Below are 18,226 nucleotides of genomic sequence, written 5' to 3'. Positions count from 1 at the left end.
GCTGAATACAAGCACTTTTTCAGAATCATATGGAAGGTAATGTTTTCGTTCTTTGCCTTTTACTTTGCCATGATTAGACCTCCTATAGATGAACTCAGACAGAAAGATGTGACTGACCCAAGTCTGTTGTACTAACTGGTACTCAAACTGGGAATAGTAATATATCCTCTGGATCCTTGAACTCTGTTTAGGCCACTGTGCCAGGGTGTCTCACAGCTACTTCAGCTTGAAGGATAGATGATACTGAGGTCTAAAATTAAAAGCCAAACTTCAATAAGTTATTGCCACCCAAGAGTACTAAAGAAAAGGCAAGGCAAACAAAATGCAAGTAATACCAGCTTTTGCTCAGTAAAAAATGTATTTGCTTGAATGCAGCTGTGTTACTCTAGCTATGTATTGAAAGAGATAAACTTCAGTATATAACTAACACTTATCAACTACATTATCATATTCCAAATAAGTGATATTTTTCATTTCTAAAATACTGGCATTCAGTATTGTTTAAGCCAAGTCATTGAACAAGACAATGGATGTGTGTTCTAGTATGACAATTCCCACTTCTAAGATTAATTCACTGTCATATATTGTACGGCCTTCGGCTCTCCCTGTATCTGTTTCTCTACCAGAAATGCAACCATCATGGAAATGTGCAAAAACAGAATTTCTCCTCTTAGAAATTTTATAAAATCTATTTTCTATGCCTCTCTCCCAATCTTGTGCAAAACCCTGCCTACAGAGACACACAGAATTATAGTCTTTTGCTTATCTATATAGAGAGAGCAATTTCCCCCAGAAGTCATTGTTTATTTTCCTTGACAATTCCCACATAAATTGTGCAGAGCTCAAAAGTGAAAAATATTTTCCTAACTGCCACCTCTGCATATCCCAATGAACTCCCAGGAGCAAAGTAGGGGGTTTCCTGCCTTTTGTATTCCTCTTCCATGGAGCAGCTCTTTAGGGCCATTTGGGCCTGAGGCACCTCCTCAGGCTCCCTGTCTTCCAGATGGGCTCAGGGAAACAGCTGTCCAGACTGGCAGAGTTTGCACAGGTGGAAAAGATTAAATCTTAGTAAACAAGCAGCTGCTGTTGCACCAGGAGGAGCCAAGTTCATTCAATACCAGCTATATTTACCCTACAAGACTAACAGGATTTAAATTTCCGGGGAGAAAAACAATAGTTGCTACTGATGTCTGTAGGTCCAATGAGGTGAAAGGAATGTTCTTTTGAGGAAGAAGATGCTGTTCCTACAGTGATGCGTTACCTAAAGCAAGAACAGGGGCAGACTGCTTCACGAGTATTTCACCCAGCAAGTTTAGCAGTCCCAAACCTACCGCTGCTCTGCCTGTCAGCCTCCTCACCCTGTTCATTGCATGACGTGCACACGCCTGCACCTTCCCTCCCAGAGCCAGACTGGAACCTGCTATTATCTTCATCTCTAAAAACAAACATGCCTATTATGGTCTAAAATTAGGACACTTTTCCTTCCCTTCCACCTTTCACAGAGGTCATAAACTGACTTACAGTGAGACTGCTGAAGTTCAGTGTTTCTGTTTATGTACAGATCAGGTTTGCTTTTGGTGTTCTTTGAAACTGCAAAAGAGAGGCTTGACTATTCATTCCCTTACTGCTATGTTTAGGGCACAGCCTAAATGTGGCTATATTATATGTGGCTATAACAAGGCTGGCACAGACACTATGTGGACAGAAGTTGTTCCATGGATGAATCCAAATAGAATTTGTTTTCTGCTTTCTTCAGATAGGAAAATGTGTTATCAGTGGCTATAAATCTGATGTAATCCCCATCCTTGCAGATTATACACATACAGCAAAAAATGTAATACAGTGTGTAAAGTTATCATAATACAGATACTGGAACTGAAACAAACATTGTTCACAGCTGGCTTGATTCAAAAATCAGTAGAAAACTTCCTTTGCCTTTAAAGGTCTCCAGTCAGGTCCAATATGAGGCATAAGAGCCCCCAAGGATTTATTTTTAGGTGCAATTAACAGTTTGCTTATGCAAATGCTAAGTGTTTCCTGAGTAGCGTGAATGTTTGCATTTTGTACAGCTCACCTGCTCTTCTGGAGTTTTACATGTTTGACTTAATTATTACAACACACTGCAGAGTAGATGAGAAAGGACAGGAAACTAAATAAGGGGAGAAATGAGTGGAGATGAAAGAGAGAAGGGGAGGTAGCAGAAGTCAAGAAGCAGAATCAAAAGGAAGAGAATAGAAAGAGAGAGAAAGAAGTGTGAAAAGGAAGAGAGACAGAATATACTGGAGATGGCCCAGTATAAACTTGATTTACCTATTGGTAAACTGCAAATGAAAGTAATGAAAGCAGAAGAACAGGAAGATTAGCACAAAGACGGCAGCTCAAGCTCTGATGTATACATTTCCAGGTACTTATCCCATGGTGTGTGCTGGGAAGGAGGGGAAGAGGGAGGAGAGAAATACTGAAACCACCCACAGAGAAAATGTATCTCCCCTTCAGTTCCCCTTGTACTGTCCTCCACACCCAGCCTTGTACCCAGCTGCTTTTGGCTCTGTTAATCGCTAGTGCATTCGATACCTCTGTGCTTCGTGCTTGGTCACCTGGCATTTTGGTTGCAGCTGTTGAGTGCGCTATGCAGGTTTCCTGCCCCATCTCTGACAGCGATGTAATAAGACTAAATGGGTGTATATATATGGTGTGGAAGTTCTGACTGGTGACTGGTACTGTGATTTCCTATCAGTGCTCTGCCGCAAGCCACGCGGGCCAGTCAGGGACCAAATACTTTGGGCTGCTTGCTAGGAATAAGAAAGCTGATGGGGCCACAAGTTCTGCAGCAGAAGGGGACCTTGCTGCAAAGAGCTTCTTGCAGCATATTTGAATGAATCTAGCTGTTAAAGTTTTTTTAGTGCGTTAGTTTAGTGAGTTGCTTAGGGATCTGGGGCAAACCAGTAAAACAGGCTGAGGAATCCATGTGGTAGGTGCCAATCTGGGTTGCTGCCCTTTTCAGAAGTAAACAACTGGGAGCCATTGTTCATCTTCCTAACTCTCTGCAGGACACAAGCTGTAAATTACATCTGGGAACAAAAGGTTGATGGGAATAGAACCGGGTGCCCAACTTCCCAAGGGAGTGCTTTGCCCTCCAGCCAAAAGAGTAGCTTTTCTGGCTCAAACCAGCACAGACTCTTCTTATGCTTTCCCATCAGCAATTAGAGCCCACGGAAAAGTGCGCAGGACAGGATTTGCTACGCTGAAGCATTTACGACCATTTCCATTACAAAATCTGGTTTCGGGGTTGATCATGAAAATTAAATCCGGTCTGAACTACAGCAAACAAGATTGCAGTCTAGAGACACAGGAGAAAATCTGATTAAAAATACCATATTTTACTGAGATTGCAGTTATATGCGTATAAAATCCTCCTCCTTCCTTGAAACTGTCTTACAATCAGTCTCACAGACCAGCTGTAGTCTACGCGAATGCACACTGCCGCTATCAGAATTACCTAATGAAATCTCTGCTTTGTATATTCACTGAGATTACGTTCTACAACTCCCCATGAGCAACTTGAAATTTTCAAAAAAAGAGATGTTCTGAGAAGGAATTTTTTATCATAATATTTTTGTTTCTGCTGAAAAATAGAAAGAAAAAAGTTTTTTAAACTAGCAACTTCCTTTTTCCAAGTTTTTGTTTTTTCAAAAAAAAAAAAAACCCAAGCAATTTTGACAGAGACAGAATTCCATTCTTCCCACCTAAAAATTGCTTACATTTGATAACAAAACCATTCTCCATTGTTGTAGTTTTTTCATCATAATTTTAGATACATTCACTTACTGGCCTGTATACATAATAAAATCCACACAAACATGCATTATAGTGAGATGCTGCAGTACTGGAGTCAGTAGAATATTGGCTTTTGACTCAGCTAGTCCAGAATTTCATTCTCTAAGGGAATCCCAGCAAAAATATCCTTTTATATTGCTGTAAGGCACGTAAGTTCCTTTTCTAGTGCTCCAACACGTGCACTCCCTGATAGCATTTTTATCAAAATTAATTGGTGCTGGCTAGAGTTCACATATGTGATAAAATCACAAATGAAATATTTTGGTGCTCCTGTACCACACTGCATCATCACAGATTCTGTATCTGCTGTATCAGAGGCTTCATGAAAAAGCTTTTTTTTAAATGCTGGGTTTTTTAACATTTTAGTTGTATTATTTCATTCTACTATGAAAATCAAATTCTTTTAGTTCCATTTATTAATTTACAAGTTTACATTGCCACTAATTTAACTGCTATTGCCAAGGGAGTAAGCAAATTCCAAAGACTCTAACATTTAAATAGACAGTCTGTGTTGATAACAGTAATGCCATGGGAACAAATCCACAATGGGAATGAACTCATGGGCTCAACTTAAAATGATGCTCTGTTGCATTTTCTTAGCTGAAGATTTACTTTAGGATGTGTTCCTATACTCTAAGATTATCTTAAGCTAAAAGAATGTAGTAGGTACATACTTCTCACAAAAAAACTATGGTACCCCTTTCCCAGAGCTGTACACATTTTTTGACTAAATTTTCTGGGTAGCATCAGGCACTACACCCGGGCTAAATTTTTATTGCTATCTACCTCAGGCCATCATATTTTAGGGGACAAATTCCATGTCTAGGTGAAAAAGAAGAAAAAACTTTTGTGTCAGCTTTTTAATTTATTTTTTTAATGGGAGCTCTTTGAAGTGCTCAGGAGGTTGGAATGTTAGCGTATGTCCTCAGCTAATGAATAACCAGGCAGATGGCACAGGAAATGGGCAAACTTACATGTTATATACATAAAATTCATTACTTAGGTCTGTGGCTTATCACATGAAATGATATACTATGATGAATTACTTTTCTTGTGTACCTCTCTTTCTCTTTCATTAGGCACTAACCTGTCCATACACCTCATCTAAACACGCCTAATCTCAGCTTTCTACGACAGCAAGCAATAGAAATATTTTCCAACCAGTCTCCACCCCAATGTGGAATCCCCCCCAAACAGAAGTAGTGAAATGTCCAAGATGCATATTAAATAATATTCAGCATTGAGAAAATAACCTGCTCATAATCTGATGTCATAAGGGCTACAATATAGGAGCTTTAGACCATAGAGTGACTAGGAATTTCCACTCCTGGTTAAATAAAACTTTTGCCCCTGTAACACTTGCCTACCTCCTTGAAAAGATCGTTATTCTCCATTTACCTATGATAAAGAAAATAGACTTCCATTTTCATTCCATTTAATTGTGAATACAGGATTTTATGTTCATCAATTTTTTGTTCATCGAAAAAATCAATACTCAAAGTTATCTAAGTTTTCATTAAATATTCCATTCTTTTGTTCATACATAATGGTGATTTTTAAAAGTCATTTGGCAACTGAAGAAAAAGATATGCTTAGTAAACTCACAGTATGTATTAACTGTGCACCAGCTTTTTAAAATCTAGCCTCTAGGCTTCATTCATCTACTTAGACACTTAAATAGCTATTGCTCTAAAAGTACAGGGATACACTAAACTATTCCTTTTGCAGTACTATAAACAGTAAGTCATATATATTGATCATTTTTTCTTTGCTCTTAAAGTCATTTGTTTCAAAAGAAAAACTAACGTAATCACTAAATAAAATGTTTCATCTATAACTTCAAAGTTGTAAACTTCTTAATAAAATGATCCTCTGTGTTTTAAGGAAAGATTTTCACTTTAACCTTGTCCAATCAGATATTCTAACCCGTAGAAAAAGCCTGTTGGAACCTGTTGCTAAAAACGTGGCTGACTGAGGAAAGGCTAGACAGCCATCTTTAAGACAAAAGTCAAAGAAAAGTCAAAGTCCTGAAATCCTCATTGTGTAAAGTTCTTGTGTCTGTGGCTGGGAGGGCCTGTCAGTACTTTTCCATTGTTTATGTTAAAAGAGATTAAAAATTAATGAAAAAAATCTTTAAAGTGGGAGGATCGACACAATGGTAATATGATATAGCAGTTTTCATTTCAAAGTTGCCGAGTGAAACTGGAAACAGTCATTGCCATGTGTTGATTGTTAAAGGTGAGATGTAAAAAGTTTGGTGATCCCTGACGAAACCGTAATTCTACCTCACACAAACCACTGTCGCAATTCCGTGGCTCAGAAGAGAGGCCAGTGTACGAAGCGATTACGAGAGATCACCTTAGGCACACAACAGACATAGCGTTCCCTTATCTACATGGGCTTTGAGGTATTCACCAGGGATTTTGTGTGGCATCTTTTGCTAACTCTAGACTCACAAAAAACATAAGAACATACGGCCCTCAGGAACTTGTCTGAAAGTCACACTATTATATTGTATGTTCTCCTCCTGTTTCTTCATTTGGGGAATTAGGAATAGAAGGAATAATTCCTTCTGTACCTCACACCATAAATCAGAGACCTTAGTCCTCAGTGTTACTGCTGGCACTGGCAGTAGCTATCACTTTCACTGGAGCAGCCTGTGCAGAGAAGTCAAGGACTGAATGATCTGTGGAGACTGAACTACCTTGATTTACCTACTGTATGAGGAGATCCTCCAGATTCAAAAAAAAAAAAAAAAAAAAAAAAAAAAAAAAAAGCATTTTAGAAAGGTTCATTGCAGAGCAATGCTTTGCCCTAAATTGTACTGAAAAAAATAGAAAAAAGGTGGTATGGCACAAAATAAGCAAAATATTTTGGGGAAGCATCTAGGCAGTTGTAGATCTTTGCTGGTGTTCAGAACCTGTAGTGCTTTATGTTTGCCTGTTTTGCAATACTAAGAAGATTTTAAAATGTGGGAGGGGGAGCTAATCGGAAATAGTCCCTTTCTGAGCCTAACTCATGAGAGATTACACAAATTTTCCTGCAAGTGCTTTTGATATAACTCTTGTGTAAGCTGAAGAGGTTTAGTGGCTCTTTAAAACTCGCACGTGGCTGCTCAGTGAGGAGTAGTAGCCTCCCCCCTCCTTTCTTCCACTGCTCAGTCACTTTTGTTGCAATATGGGTGTGACTTTTGATGGAGCTCCCCCTCCCAGTTATGTCATTACTTCAGTTCCTTTGAATCAGAATAAAAAGTGCAGCAAACTTCAGACTCATTGACTGCAGGCTTAACAAGCGTCGGGGCTTCTTTCTGTAGCTTGCAAGGATCTCTGGTTTTTGCAAAAACAATTCTGAGAAAAAAATGGCCAACTTTTCCTTATGGACAACTTTTGGATTATGTTTGCTGAAGCTTTGTCTAACAGAGACACGTAAGTTTTGTATGAATGAAAACTCTTATGATTGCTAATAAGCTTATGCCTCAGACAGCAGCAGCTATTCAGCCAGATAGCTAACAGCTTCCTTGCATCTGTCTTTGTATAAAGGTTTATTATTTGTTAAGAGTTATCAGAGATGCTTCAGGACTATAACCTTAGCTGTACAATCAAGTAAAGCTGTGTATTGCCTGTAAAGGGCAATTCCAGATCTATAAAATGTGAATTGTAGATCATTAAAGCTAAGTTTAAACTAACAGCAGAAGTACATTAGGGAATTTAGAATAGCTCTGGTAAAGCTCAGTTCAACAATGCGACTGCTGTTACATTCATGGTTTGCTCTCCTGGCTCAGTTTTAGAGAGTAGAGAAAAGGGGGGTGGGGAAAGCCTCGCCCCTCGCTCCAGTGTACAATAACTGTATTCTTGGGTTCACATGGGCTGAACTAACAGCTAATACATACCACGTTTGGACACAGCCACACTGAATGGAAACAAAACTGCAATGATCTGTGACCGAAATTTGGAGAGCTTTTGTGCCAGGCATGCCTGTTTCTGACTTCTTAAGGTTTCTTTGGGGTTGACTGGTAATATTTCGGACCAAAGGGGTTAGAAGTGACCACAGCATTCAATTGTTTATCAATTAGCTTTCTGTAGTTCAGTTCAAATATTTGTATTTAAAAATCAAATGTTAATACAGGGGGGAAAATAAAACCCGCATGTCCAAAATGACAAAATGCTCTTGAAATTTGACATGGTGCAGGCTCAAGAGTGTTTGAGGGAAATAGCCATGCTTTTAACAGACTCTCATTGTGACAGCAACTGTCTTGAGGCATTTTGTGGCTAGGGGTAACAATTATCCTTCTATGATATTTTTCCACTCATCAGTTCCAGGAGTCTAACAGAATACATTTTTCATTGCTGTTGTCACCCAAGGGCTCTGTGTGTGTGCGTATGTGTAGACTATATATATACATATATATATATATATATATCTGGTTAGTTGGAGCAGCAGCAAGTACTCGTATAATGGTGCCAGTCCTGCAGAGCCGTGAATGGGTGTGTCAGGAGCCGCAGTCCCAGGCACATCTGTAATAGCTGAAGGGCTCTCCATGCTTTTCTTGCTAAAATAGTCTTTCGGTGGTACCAAAAGTCTCTTGCTAAAATCAGCTTTATGGATAAAGCACTCAGAGAAGGGGGGGGGGGCTACTGCAGGCACATGAAGTGTGTCTGAGATGTGTTTAAAACTTTTGACTTAGTCCAAGTCTCTATACTGTATGAGGCTTATAATGATTTGGTTACCACTTGCTCAACTGATTTTTCCTTTTTTAAGCTACAGGAGTGTCCTAAAAAAGCAGGGTCTACACTTACTCTGCGAATAATACATTTTTACAGTAAGACATAAAAGAAAACCCCATAATCTAGTCCTCAACAGAGTTACAAAAAGCATGTCAAGCTTATGCCCCACAGGGAAGTTTCTTGAATGGCTTAGCAAGGTATTAGATTATAGCTACAATATATTTTAGTTGGTATGTGGTGCATTCCAACATGACTTTGTAGTCAGTAATGACTTCAAAATAGCAGTTGATGGCAGTTTTGTTTTCTTTTTTAAATGAATAACTTTACTGTGCATCACAGGTTACTGACCATTTCTTTTGGAACATACTTTGCTTGAAGAGCAACATTTGGATCTGTTCCTCAATTTTGATTCTTTTGTAGCAGAATTTGGCAAAATTGGAAGGTTCTGGAATTTTAGTTAATGCGATTGCTAGAGGAAAGACTTAATCTAGAGAGCTGCTGAAAAATGATTAATTTAGACTGTCCTGAGTTCTGTGTTGCTGAGACTGTACTGCCACTGATACCTGAGGGAGGTGTACTCATGACATTGACACAACTTTTGTTGTCTAAGGAGTCTGGACCACATTTCAGAGCCCAGGAAAATAGAGATGCTGACATTTTGCTTAATGGGGATTCTGGGGGAGATTTTTCCCCTGGGGCATTATATATTTGTAAAAATATTCCTCTCAGAGTTTTCCTTGATTAACACAAAGCTACTCTAAGAATTTTGGCCCCAAAACTGGAAGTAGTTGGAATGGACCTAGAAGAAAAGGTGAAATGGAAAAAAAGAGGGAGAATGGGACCACCAGTGAGAGCAAGAAGTTTGGCTATTACCGCTGGAGAGGTGGCCAGTTCCAGTACAAGGTAAGGCTGTGAGAAAGGCCGCTATAGCTATCAATCAGTCACAGAGGAAGGGACTTGTCTGCCTTTTAGCTTATGTATCTGCCACGTAAATTTGTAAACAAAGGAGTATGAAGAAGCTCTTTGTGCTAGTTTATTTTCACATAGTCCTTACAGTGTGTATCTTGGCTATTTTCCCAAAGCTGTTAAGTAACTAGACTTTATTAAAGTTCAGTTGAACTGCCATCATCGTTTAATGGAAAGGCTATATATCTGCCCTTGGACTGCTCTCACGGACAGAGCCAACAAACCATGGCAGAAGATTCTCTGGAGAAATTTTTCCTGCTTCTGTAGTCGCTGGTGTTCATGGAGCAGCAGCATTACCTTGAAAACAGGAAGGCCTCAGAGGGAGGCTTAATGAGGGAAAACAGCATCCTAGAAGGGAGGAAAAACTTTTTAAGCTAAGTGCTTTTAAAACCACTGGTAGTTCTAGCCAAGATTAAATGAAATGTTCCTCCATACCTCATGTGTCTCCTTACAGAACTGTTCCCATGACTTTTATAGGCCAGGCCTGGAAGACAACATTGAAACTGCAGTTGTTTATCTACCATCTATACACGCACCAGGTTCTGCTGTAGCAACAATGTGCCAGAAGGATGAGATGACCTGAGATGCTGGTAGAAAAGTATAAACAACAAGTATAATAAGGAATAAAAAGAGGTAGCAGCAGTCAAGTTAATGTATAATAGGAGTGGAGCCTATAGATACGTGAAAAGTAAGAAAAAGAAAAAACTGCATGAGCATGGTGAACATGGAGGAGGAAAAAGAAGGGTGAGCCCTGTGGGATATGGGTAGATTAAAAAGCAGAGGGCAAACAACGCAATGTGGCAATGTTGTTACCGGAAAGGAGGTGGTATTCAGAGACAGTGGCTAGATGGTAGCAGTAATTAGGTTTGGAAATAGGTTGCTAAGACATGTTGTTTTTATTAGATAAACACCTTTAATGGACAGTTTGGGTATTGCTGATTGGGCTACTGGGTAACAAGATGGAGTAGAAGACCTCTGGTAACTATTTTTTCTTTGATAAAAGGATCATTTTAGTTCTGAATGTAGTTGAGTAGTTGTGGAATACACTACAGAGAAGCAGGGAAAACCAGATGTAGTGTTTCCTAAACAATGATATAGGAAGAAGAGGTGATAACTGAGCCCAAGAACCTGAAAATTTTGTAGAAATGCTATAACAAGGCTTCTCCATTTGCCTTCTGTTCTTCCTGCCCTGCATTTCTATTCTGGCACTCATGGATAAGTGTTTGAAAGTACAGTAAGGATAGGAGAAGATAATTCACAACTTCATACCATACGTATTCCACTATTTATAAAAACCTGGAGTTTTTTTAAGAAAGGAATTATAAGTGAGAGAGCTAGAAAAGGTGTTCCGCCGAACTCTCCTTTGAAATTGCTTTACCCAAGACCAAGACTAAATATACATAATTGCCTGTGAACTGTAATTTCACAGAGAGGATAATTATGAAACAAACAGAACTAACTGCACCAATCTTGCTGGCTTTAAAGAGAATACAACGTCATACTGGCCTAATTCATGGTGTTCAAAACACATAATATTTTAGCATCAGCTGGTAACCAAGAGCATGCTTTAATCAAATTTCAGCACTAAGTTGAATTATTAGACTACAGAAGCTTAAACTTCCAATTTAAGGTCAGCAAAGTGAGGGAAGCAAGACAGAGGTTGAGGAGTTTGTCATCAATACCTCTCTACTCACTATGTCATGGCTGATACTGAGTAAAACTCAGATCCTCAGTCCACTCATTTATTTTTGCCTTCAGCTGCAAGGGATTTTTTGTGATAAATCTAGTGATTTGAATCATTCTACATGGATTATTGAAAACTGATAGTAGTTGCTAGCCATTTTCCAGCCTAGGCCAGAAGTTTGCTGGCTGTTAAAACACAGTTTTCTGTCACTCCCAGGGAGGTAATAATCATTTAAAGCCAGGCTTACAGCTGTCAGACACTGTAATTATCAGTGACCATTATGGCTACTGTTAATACTGGTGGCAGAGAAGATTGTGTCAGTTCTGAACGTTTATCAGTTTCCTACCCATCAAATCGCAGGCCGCTGTACAGTGGCATCAGCAGTAATATCAGTAGCAGCTGGCTGTGATTTTTTTCCTTGCTGCTGCTGCTGCTGCTGGAGCTGACCCCACCCAAGGCAAGAAGGAGAAGTTCAGCGTATGAATGAATTTGCAGGCAGTAACGTGAAATAGCACATGACACAGAGAGGGGCTTTCCTCAGAGAATCTTTTCAATCAGCCTGAAAGTTCAGCTAATTGCAATTTAAAGTTCAAATTTCTGTGACTGTTTCCTGTCTAATGAAGCCTGCAATCCTTTTTGGAGTCTGCACATACGATTAAGAACGTAATTGAACTCTTTTGTATGCACTGGCTTTGGGACTTTCCAGTTCTTCTACATGACAACACCGATTGTGTTACATAATGCAGCAATTTTATTTTTGTGCAATAAGCTTCAACCCCCATATCACAAAACAGAAAAAAAGACTGAACGAAGTTGAAGAGTTGTCGATAATTTTAGCAATTACATACATGGGAACTTAAGCAACCATACCAATTCAGGGGAAGACCTGAATTTTATTTACATTTACAACTGGAAAAATACTTCACTTTATTTTCTTTCCTTCTATTTCTGACTGAACTAGACTCAGTAGTTGGAAGCTCTGAGATGCTGTGTTGTGTCTTTGTAGAAAAAAAAAATATCAGACATGCAGCAGCTGTGGTAAAACTTCCGTCTCTGTTTCTGCTAATGATACTGTTCCAAAAACAACGTGAGATGGTTATAAAAGAGGTTGCCAGGGTACAAGCTGACAGCTGACTAGGAAAAGAATATTAATCAGTGATCATCAACTACACACTTAATATCTGCTTTTGTAAATAAGAAGCTGCCCTTGTCAGAATATACAACAGTAAAAAGCTACTGTGACATAGGTTTTGTTGATTATGTATGTCTCACTGTTGCAGTGAGTTAGAGAGGGCCACAGCGAAACAGGTTCTCAGAAGTGTATTTCCTAGGGGGCTCTTTTATTGTTATTTTTGTTAATACATAGGTGTCTGTAAAGCAGCAGGGTGTGGCGTGTGTGGGTGGGTGTGATGAATAGTTTCTTGCAGCATTCCCATGCAGACGTGAGATGTTAACCAGAGCTCAGCATATGAGCCGTCCAGCACACTGTGGGCAGAGGTGAGCAGCTCTGTCCAGGCTGCAAGCAGAGTGCTCTCCGCATCGGGTTCAGGCAGCAAACTTAGGGGGGCAGCCGACCTGAGAAAATACATGTTGCCACCAGGGAGGCATATCAGCTGGGGATTAGTATCATGCTTGCCACAGCAACATGACTTTTGATGGTTGCAGAGAGCAGGCAGAGCTCACATGCCTGCTCAAAACACAGGCCAAGTAAGCTTGCATCTGCTCTTTCTACAGCATGTAATTGTAATAGTTCAACAGTGCCTTAAGAATTACTGTAATGGTAATGAGTAGTATTTACCTATCCTTCCTCATCTGCCAATGCATATCTTATAGACAGATAAGAATCGATATCCCTATCCTGTAGTGAGGAGACTAAGGAAGTGGTGGAGTAAGTCAGTATTAAACCTGGAGGTAGCCAGATCTTCCAGAGTCCATCCCTGTGCTCTGGGTGAAGCTTCTGTGTGAGGAATACAAATAGTTAACTGGGCAGGTTTATGGGAAAGTACTTTTTGCCAATTATTAATGAATCATGTTTCTTTATAATGAAGACACTGAGGGTGAGGCCTGAATTCATCTCCAGGTTTTGCTTTCACTAACTTCCCTATTCTTCTTCCTCCTGCTTGATTAGATGTCCCCCATTAATTTTCATATCCTTTCCCTTTTCCATCATTTACCCAACCATGTAAGTGTAGAAAAAAGCTTCTTTTGCTAATGAGTCTTCAGATTTATAAATGCAGTTCTTCATCCTCTGCTCCTGAATATTGCTTACAATATAGCCTAAACATATAGGAACATTTTAAACACAGGAATTAAATAATATATATTCTGTTGAAATCAGTTTATTCAGTAGCAGTCTTATAAAAAACAGATAAACCTTTTCTCTGTCTCTCTGGCAATTCCGTCCTGTTTCACTATGTGAATGATATCTACAAAAATACTGAAGACTGGCAGCTATTTTCCATTCAATAGCACTTGGTTCCTGTTAGACAGCTGTGGATGCAAAGTATAGTTTTTTGAAGAAGTTCTTATTCAGGACTGATCTTTTTATGATTAGGAAAGCTGTTTTGCAAATGAGAACTGACCAAAATCTTTAATCCTACTGTGATACTGAACACTTCTTTTGTTTCAAGAACTTTGAAATGGATTTTATAATCAACTGTAGAATGATGTGTTCATATTAGTCAGGTTTCTTTCCTGGTTTAAGCGAGATTTCTAGTGATAACCATTGTCTATCTACTTGAGATCAGTAGCTACTGGATGTATTTGTACGTAAAAGTGTGATACTTAGGGAAAACTTGGTGCTAAGAGATGTAAAATGACTTGCTCAAGGTGACCCAGTAAGTCAGAGGAGCCAAGAATAGAACCAGGGCCTCTGGTTGCAGCCTGAAGGTTGGCCACCTGGCCACACTGCCTCCTTTGCAGCTTGAAAGTCCAGAGAAGTTTTACGGTGTCACTATGCAGCAGCTGCGTGTATCCAGCTGGTAACCAGGTATATCTTTTAAATGTCCATGACTTCTCTTGAACAGCTTTTGCTATTCTTTTTAACTGACTGATCAGTGCTAAAAGGAGTTTAGTACAATGAATTTATAGTCAGCTGTTATTTTTTTCCATTTCCCTGACCTTTTCTCTGTTTTTCCCATTAGTCCATCTGTCTGTGGCATGTGGCTGAAACAGGATAATACATTTGGTAGCCTCTTATCAGCCAGTGTCCCTGATAGACAGTTAAATCCAGTGCATGCAGTGAAGTTTTTGCTCAGCACCTTAGTCATCTGTAAGCAAAATGAAATACAGAGACCAAGTTCTCCCAAGAGTCAGGCCTTAGAGAAAACTAGAAAGACAAGAAAATTCTCCTGCTTATGTTTTTGTGATTTTCTTTTGATTTCAGCCTCCCGTGCTGGCAAGTCTGACTTGCTGTCATTCTGTTCAATGTTAAGCCAATAAGGCAGGAGCATTCAGTGACTTCAGAAAAGTAGCACTAATAAAATATCACTCTTCTACTGCAATAGCAAGTGTCATTCTGCCTTCTTGGGCGGAGCAGAAGTGAAAAACTCCTTCAGCACAGAAAATACAAATGTTTTGCTTGAAATTTCATATTGAGCTACGAAACTCTAAAACCAATCTTTTTGAGAATGTAATGAATCCATTTTGTAGCCTACAGAGAATAAATACATCTTCCAAAGTTCAAGCTGGGCAGAATGCGGTGTTCCCACCTCAGTATATCCTATAGCATCTTAAACATTTTAACAAGACATCAACATATGTCTGAGATGTACTCCTTCCAATTGCCATCTGCTGGATCCTTCCTTTCTTGAAAAAGAGCTTGAAGTCTTATGCTTTGTCAATGCATCACTTCAGAAACAGGTTGTGTCCCTGATGAAATTGCGTTCTTTGTAGTCGTTCTTTTTCTTGCATTACATGAGGTTCATGTAAGCATTACAACATTTGGTCTGGAAGGGGTAATTGTCTCATCAGCATGGTTGGAATCAGCCTGAATGTGTTTAAATTACCATAGAACTTGAAACTACAAGTTTGAGTGTAGTGTTATTTAACATAATGAAGATGAGCTTAGCTAGGGAGAAATGAGTGAACTGTCAAATATGCTGATAGCAGACAATAATAACTAGCTTTTTTGTAGCTCTTCAGAAATCAGTGATTTTACTCCCAGTCCACAGATAGGAAAGCAAAGAGAAAGTGGGGAAAGTCAGTCACTCAGCAAGTTAGACACAGTTATAAAACATTAGAATAGTTAGAACATTTTCTAAGTCCCAGTCTGGTGCTCCATCAACAAGATCAGTGCTTCTTTTTCTTGAATTTCAGAGAATAGCTATGATTTCACACTCAAGGCTATTTCAGCTGAAATAAGCATTATTATTACTCATAAGAAAAACATCCTTCTGCAAACAGTCTTCTCTTGGTGCAGAAGTGAACAAGAGTGCAGAGGCCTGGGGTCTTCTCTGGGATGCTGGTCCCTTAAAAACTCAGATTAGCATGGGGGCCCGGAAACTCTCAAGCTCTCCTCGGTTAGTAGCTGTTAAGTAATCCACCACTGAACCTGGCTGTGCAACACTTACTTCAGTTGGGCAATCCATGTGAGAAAATACTCTTTCACGTGTCTCTCTGTGAGCAACAACTAAGTATTTCCTTAATTTTTGAAACACCTGTGCAACGCACTGTTTGCAGACCAGCACTGAATTTATTAACAGTATCAGTCAGATACTTTACCTAACTTTTTTACTCATACTCTGAGTGCTCAGGTCATATGACTTTATCAATATAACCAGTCACAATCATATTACTGTTGACTCACAGGAAATTCAGGCACAGCAACTGCAAGACAGCATATTAACTCCTTTTTTTCCCACCAAGAAAACCCTCATGTGATGCAAATAAATCCACAAACAATGATAACCATAGCAACGCATTCATATCCTAATGCAAGTCTGTCTTTTGCTTTTATCTTACTAGTTAGGTATCTTGAGTTGACTACTATGTGCTCAGTGTCTCCCATCCTTTCAGAATACATAGATTTAAGAGTCAGGTGAATTAGCCATTTTTCAGGCATTGATATAGAAAGGTGTGTCTAAGACACTTTCAGACTGTTCAGGGAAGACAAGTGGGATCTGTTTACAATGCCTGATTGTAGATCCCCTGGATGAGTGGTTCCAGTCTGCGTCAGCTGCTTCTGCAGTTCCTGAGAGAGATCTCTGCTTTCTGTAAGAACTTCCCCCTTTTACTTTTTGCAAGTATGTAATGAGATCTTGTCACTTCTGTTTTCAGAGTCTTTTACTGGCTTCCTTTCCTTTTCAGCTCTGATGTAAGCTTCCTGGTCTCAATCCATCTTTTGTAGTGTATATAGCTCACTGATAATATTTATCATCAGGTGGTAATAACTGGTCACATGAGATCAGTTGTTTTGACTGCTGTATTTACTGATACCTTCAGTGAATTTTGCTTCAAGAATGTAAGCAGTTTTCCTTGGGAAAAAAATGTCCTGCTGCTTTATCAATAAGAAATTACTATCTTTCTAGGAATTACTCTTTATGACAATGGCTTATGCCTGATTTGCTATTTGATTTGGCTCTTCCTGACTGTGAATCTGACTTCATAATGCTTTCCAGTGTCAAAAAGCTCACAGTACCTGAACTGAGGTCTGTTATTGTATCTAGTCATTTATCGTTCAAACACTGATTTAATTCTGGATCTTTACAAAAGATTCAGCTATATCTCATTCAAACAAAAGATTACTAGAGACAACAAACATCACAGCAAAATCATTTGGCTACACAATGATTCCAGCACTTCTGTGAGACAACAGTGCTTCACCGTTTGAGGGTTCTTACATTCAAGCAATAGTCCATTGGCCTCATGTATCTTCAATTCCTAAATGTGTTCATAGTTCAAACAATCTTTGTGTGCTGTGCTGGAGAGTCTAGTGCCTACTTACCTTATGGACAAGCATTTCCATTTCAGTTCAGATGGAACTGAAACTTCGAACGTTTGAAGAGAATTATTTTCACTGTAACCATGATGCTAGCAGAAGTCAGGTGAAAATGTTGATTTATTTCTACATGTATTGCTACTTAATCTGTTTATGTTTTAGGAGAATATAAAATATCATCTGCTGCAATATAACTATTCAATTTTTTTTCACTTTTGAATCACTTGAGAGGCTGGATGAGCTTTTTAAATACTTGTGTCTTTAATATAGGGATTTGAATTCACAGAATATTAAGACCAAAGCATGCAATTATTCTTGTCATATTTGTGATAGCAACAGCATTATGTGTATACTAATGTTAATTACAAAATCTTGTTAAAAATACTTTATTCCTAAAACAATTTTGAAAAAGATTCAAAATTAGGATTATAAGAATTATTAAAGGAATATAACTCACCATCTAGCTTGGGATACAAATAACCTGCATGTATCTTAAGAGAATTTCTTGCTAGTCAGCATTTTCAGTATAAATTTTGAGAGTCTTGAAACTGTAGTGTACAGAGGCATGAATTCACAGAGAGGCCAGAGGCTGGAAACATTTTTGCCACCAAAAATTTCTGTCTTCTGGTCTAGGCATTCTGGTCATAGTAGTGTGATCCTTGTCCTTCTGGTGTTGGGGAAAAACAGAAGGGAGTAGTGGGTATGACAGTGTTTTCTGTCATCCTGACAAGCTTGCACTGATTTAAGGTAGCACACGAGCTTTTTACTTGACTTCTATAGACTTGAAATAAAGATTTAATTAAGTAGATTGTGTTGATCATTGCATGTTCTTACACAAAGCAGTCATTCCAAAAGGAGACTTTTTGGTGGACCCATACTTACTGCAGATCCCAAACCAAATCTTTCTGCTGATGAAAATCTCAAGTTTGTTTGCTTTTCACTCATTCTGTCCTTAACATTTCCAGAATTAAATTTCAAGGTCTTCAGCAAGCGACACTGAAATATGCATTTCATGAGTTTAATTTTCTTCAGTAGTATTTAGTATGCTTCCCAGTGCTTCTAAAAGTCCCGTGGTTG

The 18,226-nt window shown here is 38.9% G+C and overlaps 1 protein-coding gene across 16 annotated transcripts in view; it reads left to right on the top strand.

Annotated features, from left to right (window-relative positions):
- The first annotated feature begins 7,014 nt into the window (after positions 1 to 7,014).
- Positions 7,015 to 18,226, top strand: part of CD44 (CD44 molecule (IN blood group)) — a 60,022-nt gene continuing 48,810 nt past the window's right edge. For 8 of the 16 annotated variants that reach the window (XM_064512785.1, XM_064512793.1, XM_064512792.1 and 5 more), the window contains exon 1: positions 7,018 to 7,262. In XM_064512785.1, coding sequence (XP_064368855.1) covers positions 7,196 to 7,262 — 67 coding nt within the window. In that variant the 5' untranslated portion in view covers positions 7,018 to 7,195. Of the gene's footprint in view, positions 7,263 to 18,226 lie in introns of all 16 variants that reach the window. The other 8 variants (XM_064512789.1, XM_064512790.1, XM_064512794.1 and 5 more) reach the window with 7 other exon arrangements.

The sequence above is a fragment of the Dromaius novaehollandiae genome, chromosome 5 (genome assembly GCF_036370855.1).
Source record: "Dromaius novaehollandiae isolate bDroNov1 chromosome 5, bDroNov1.hap1, whole genome shotgun sequence".
Taxonomy (NCBI): Eukaryota; Metazoa; Chordata; class Aves; order Casuariiformes; family Dromaiidae; genus Dromaius; species Dromaius novaehollandiae.
This window is presented reverse-complemented; position numbering and strand designations above follow the sequence as displayed.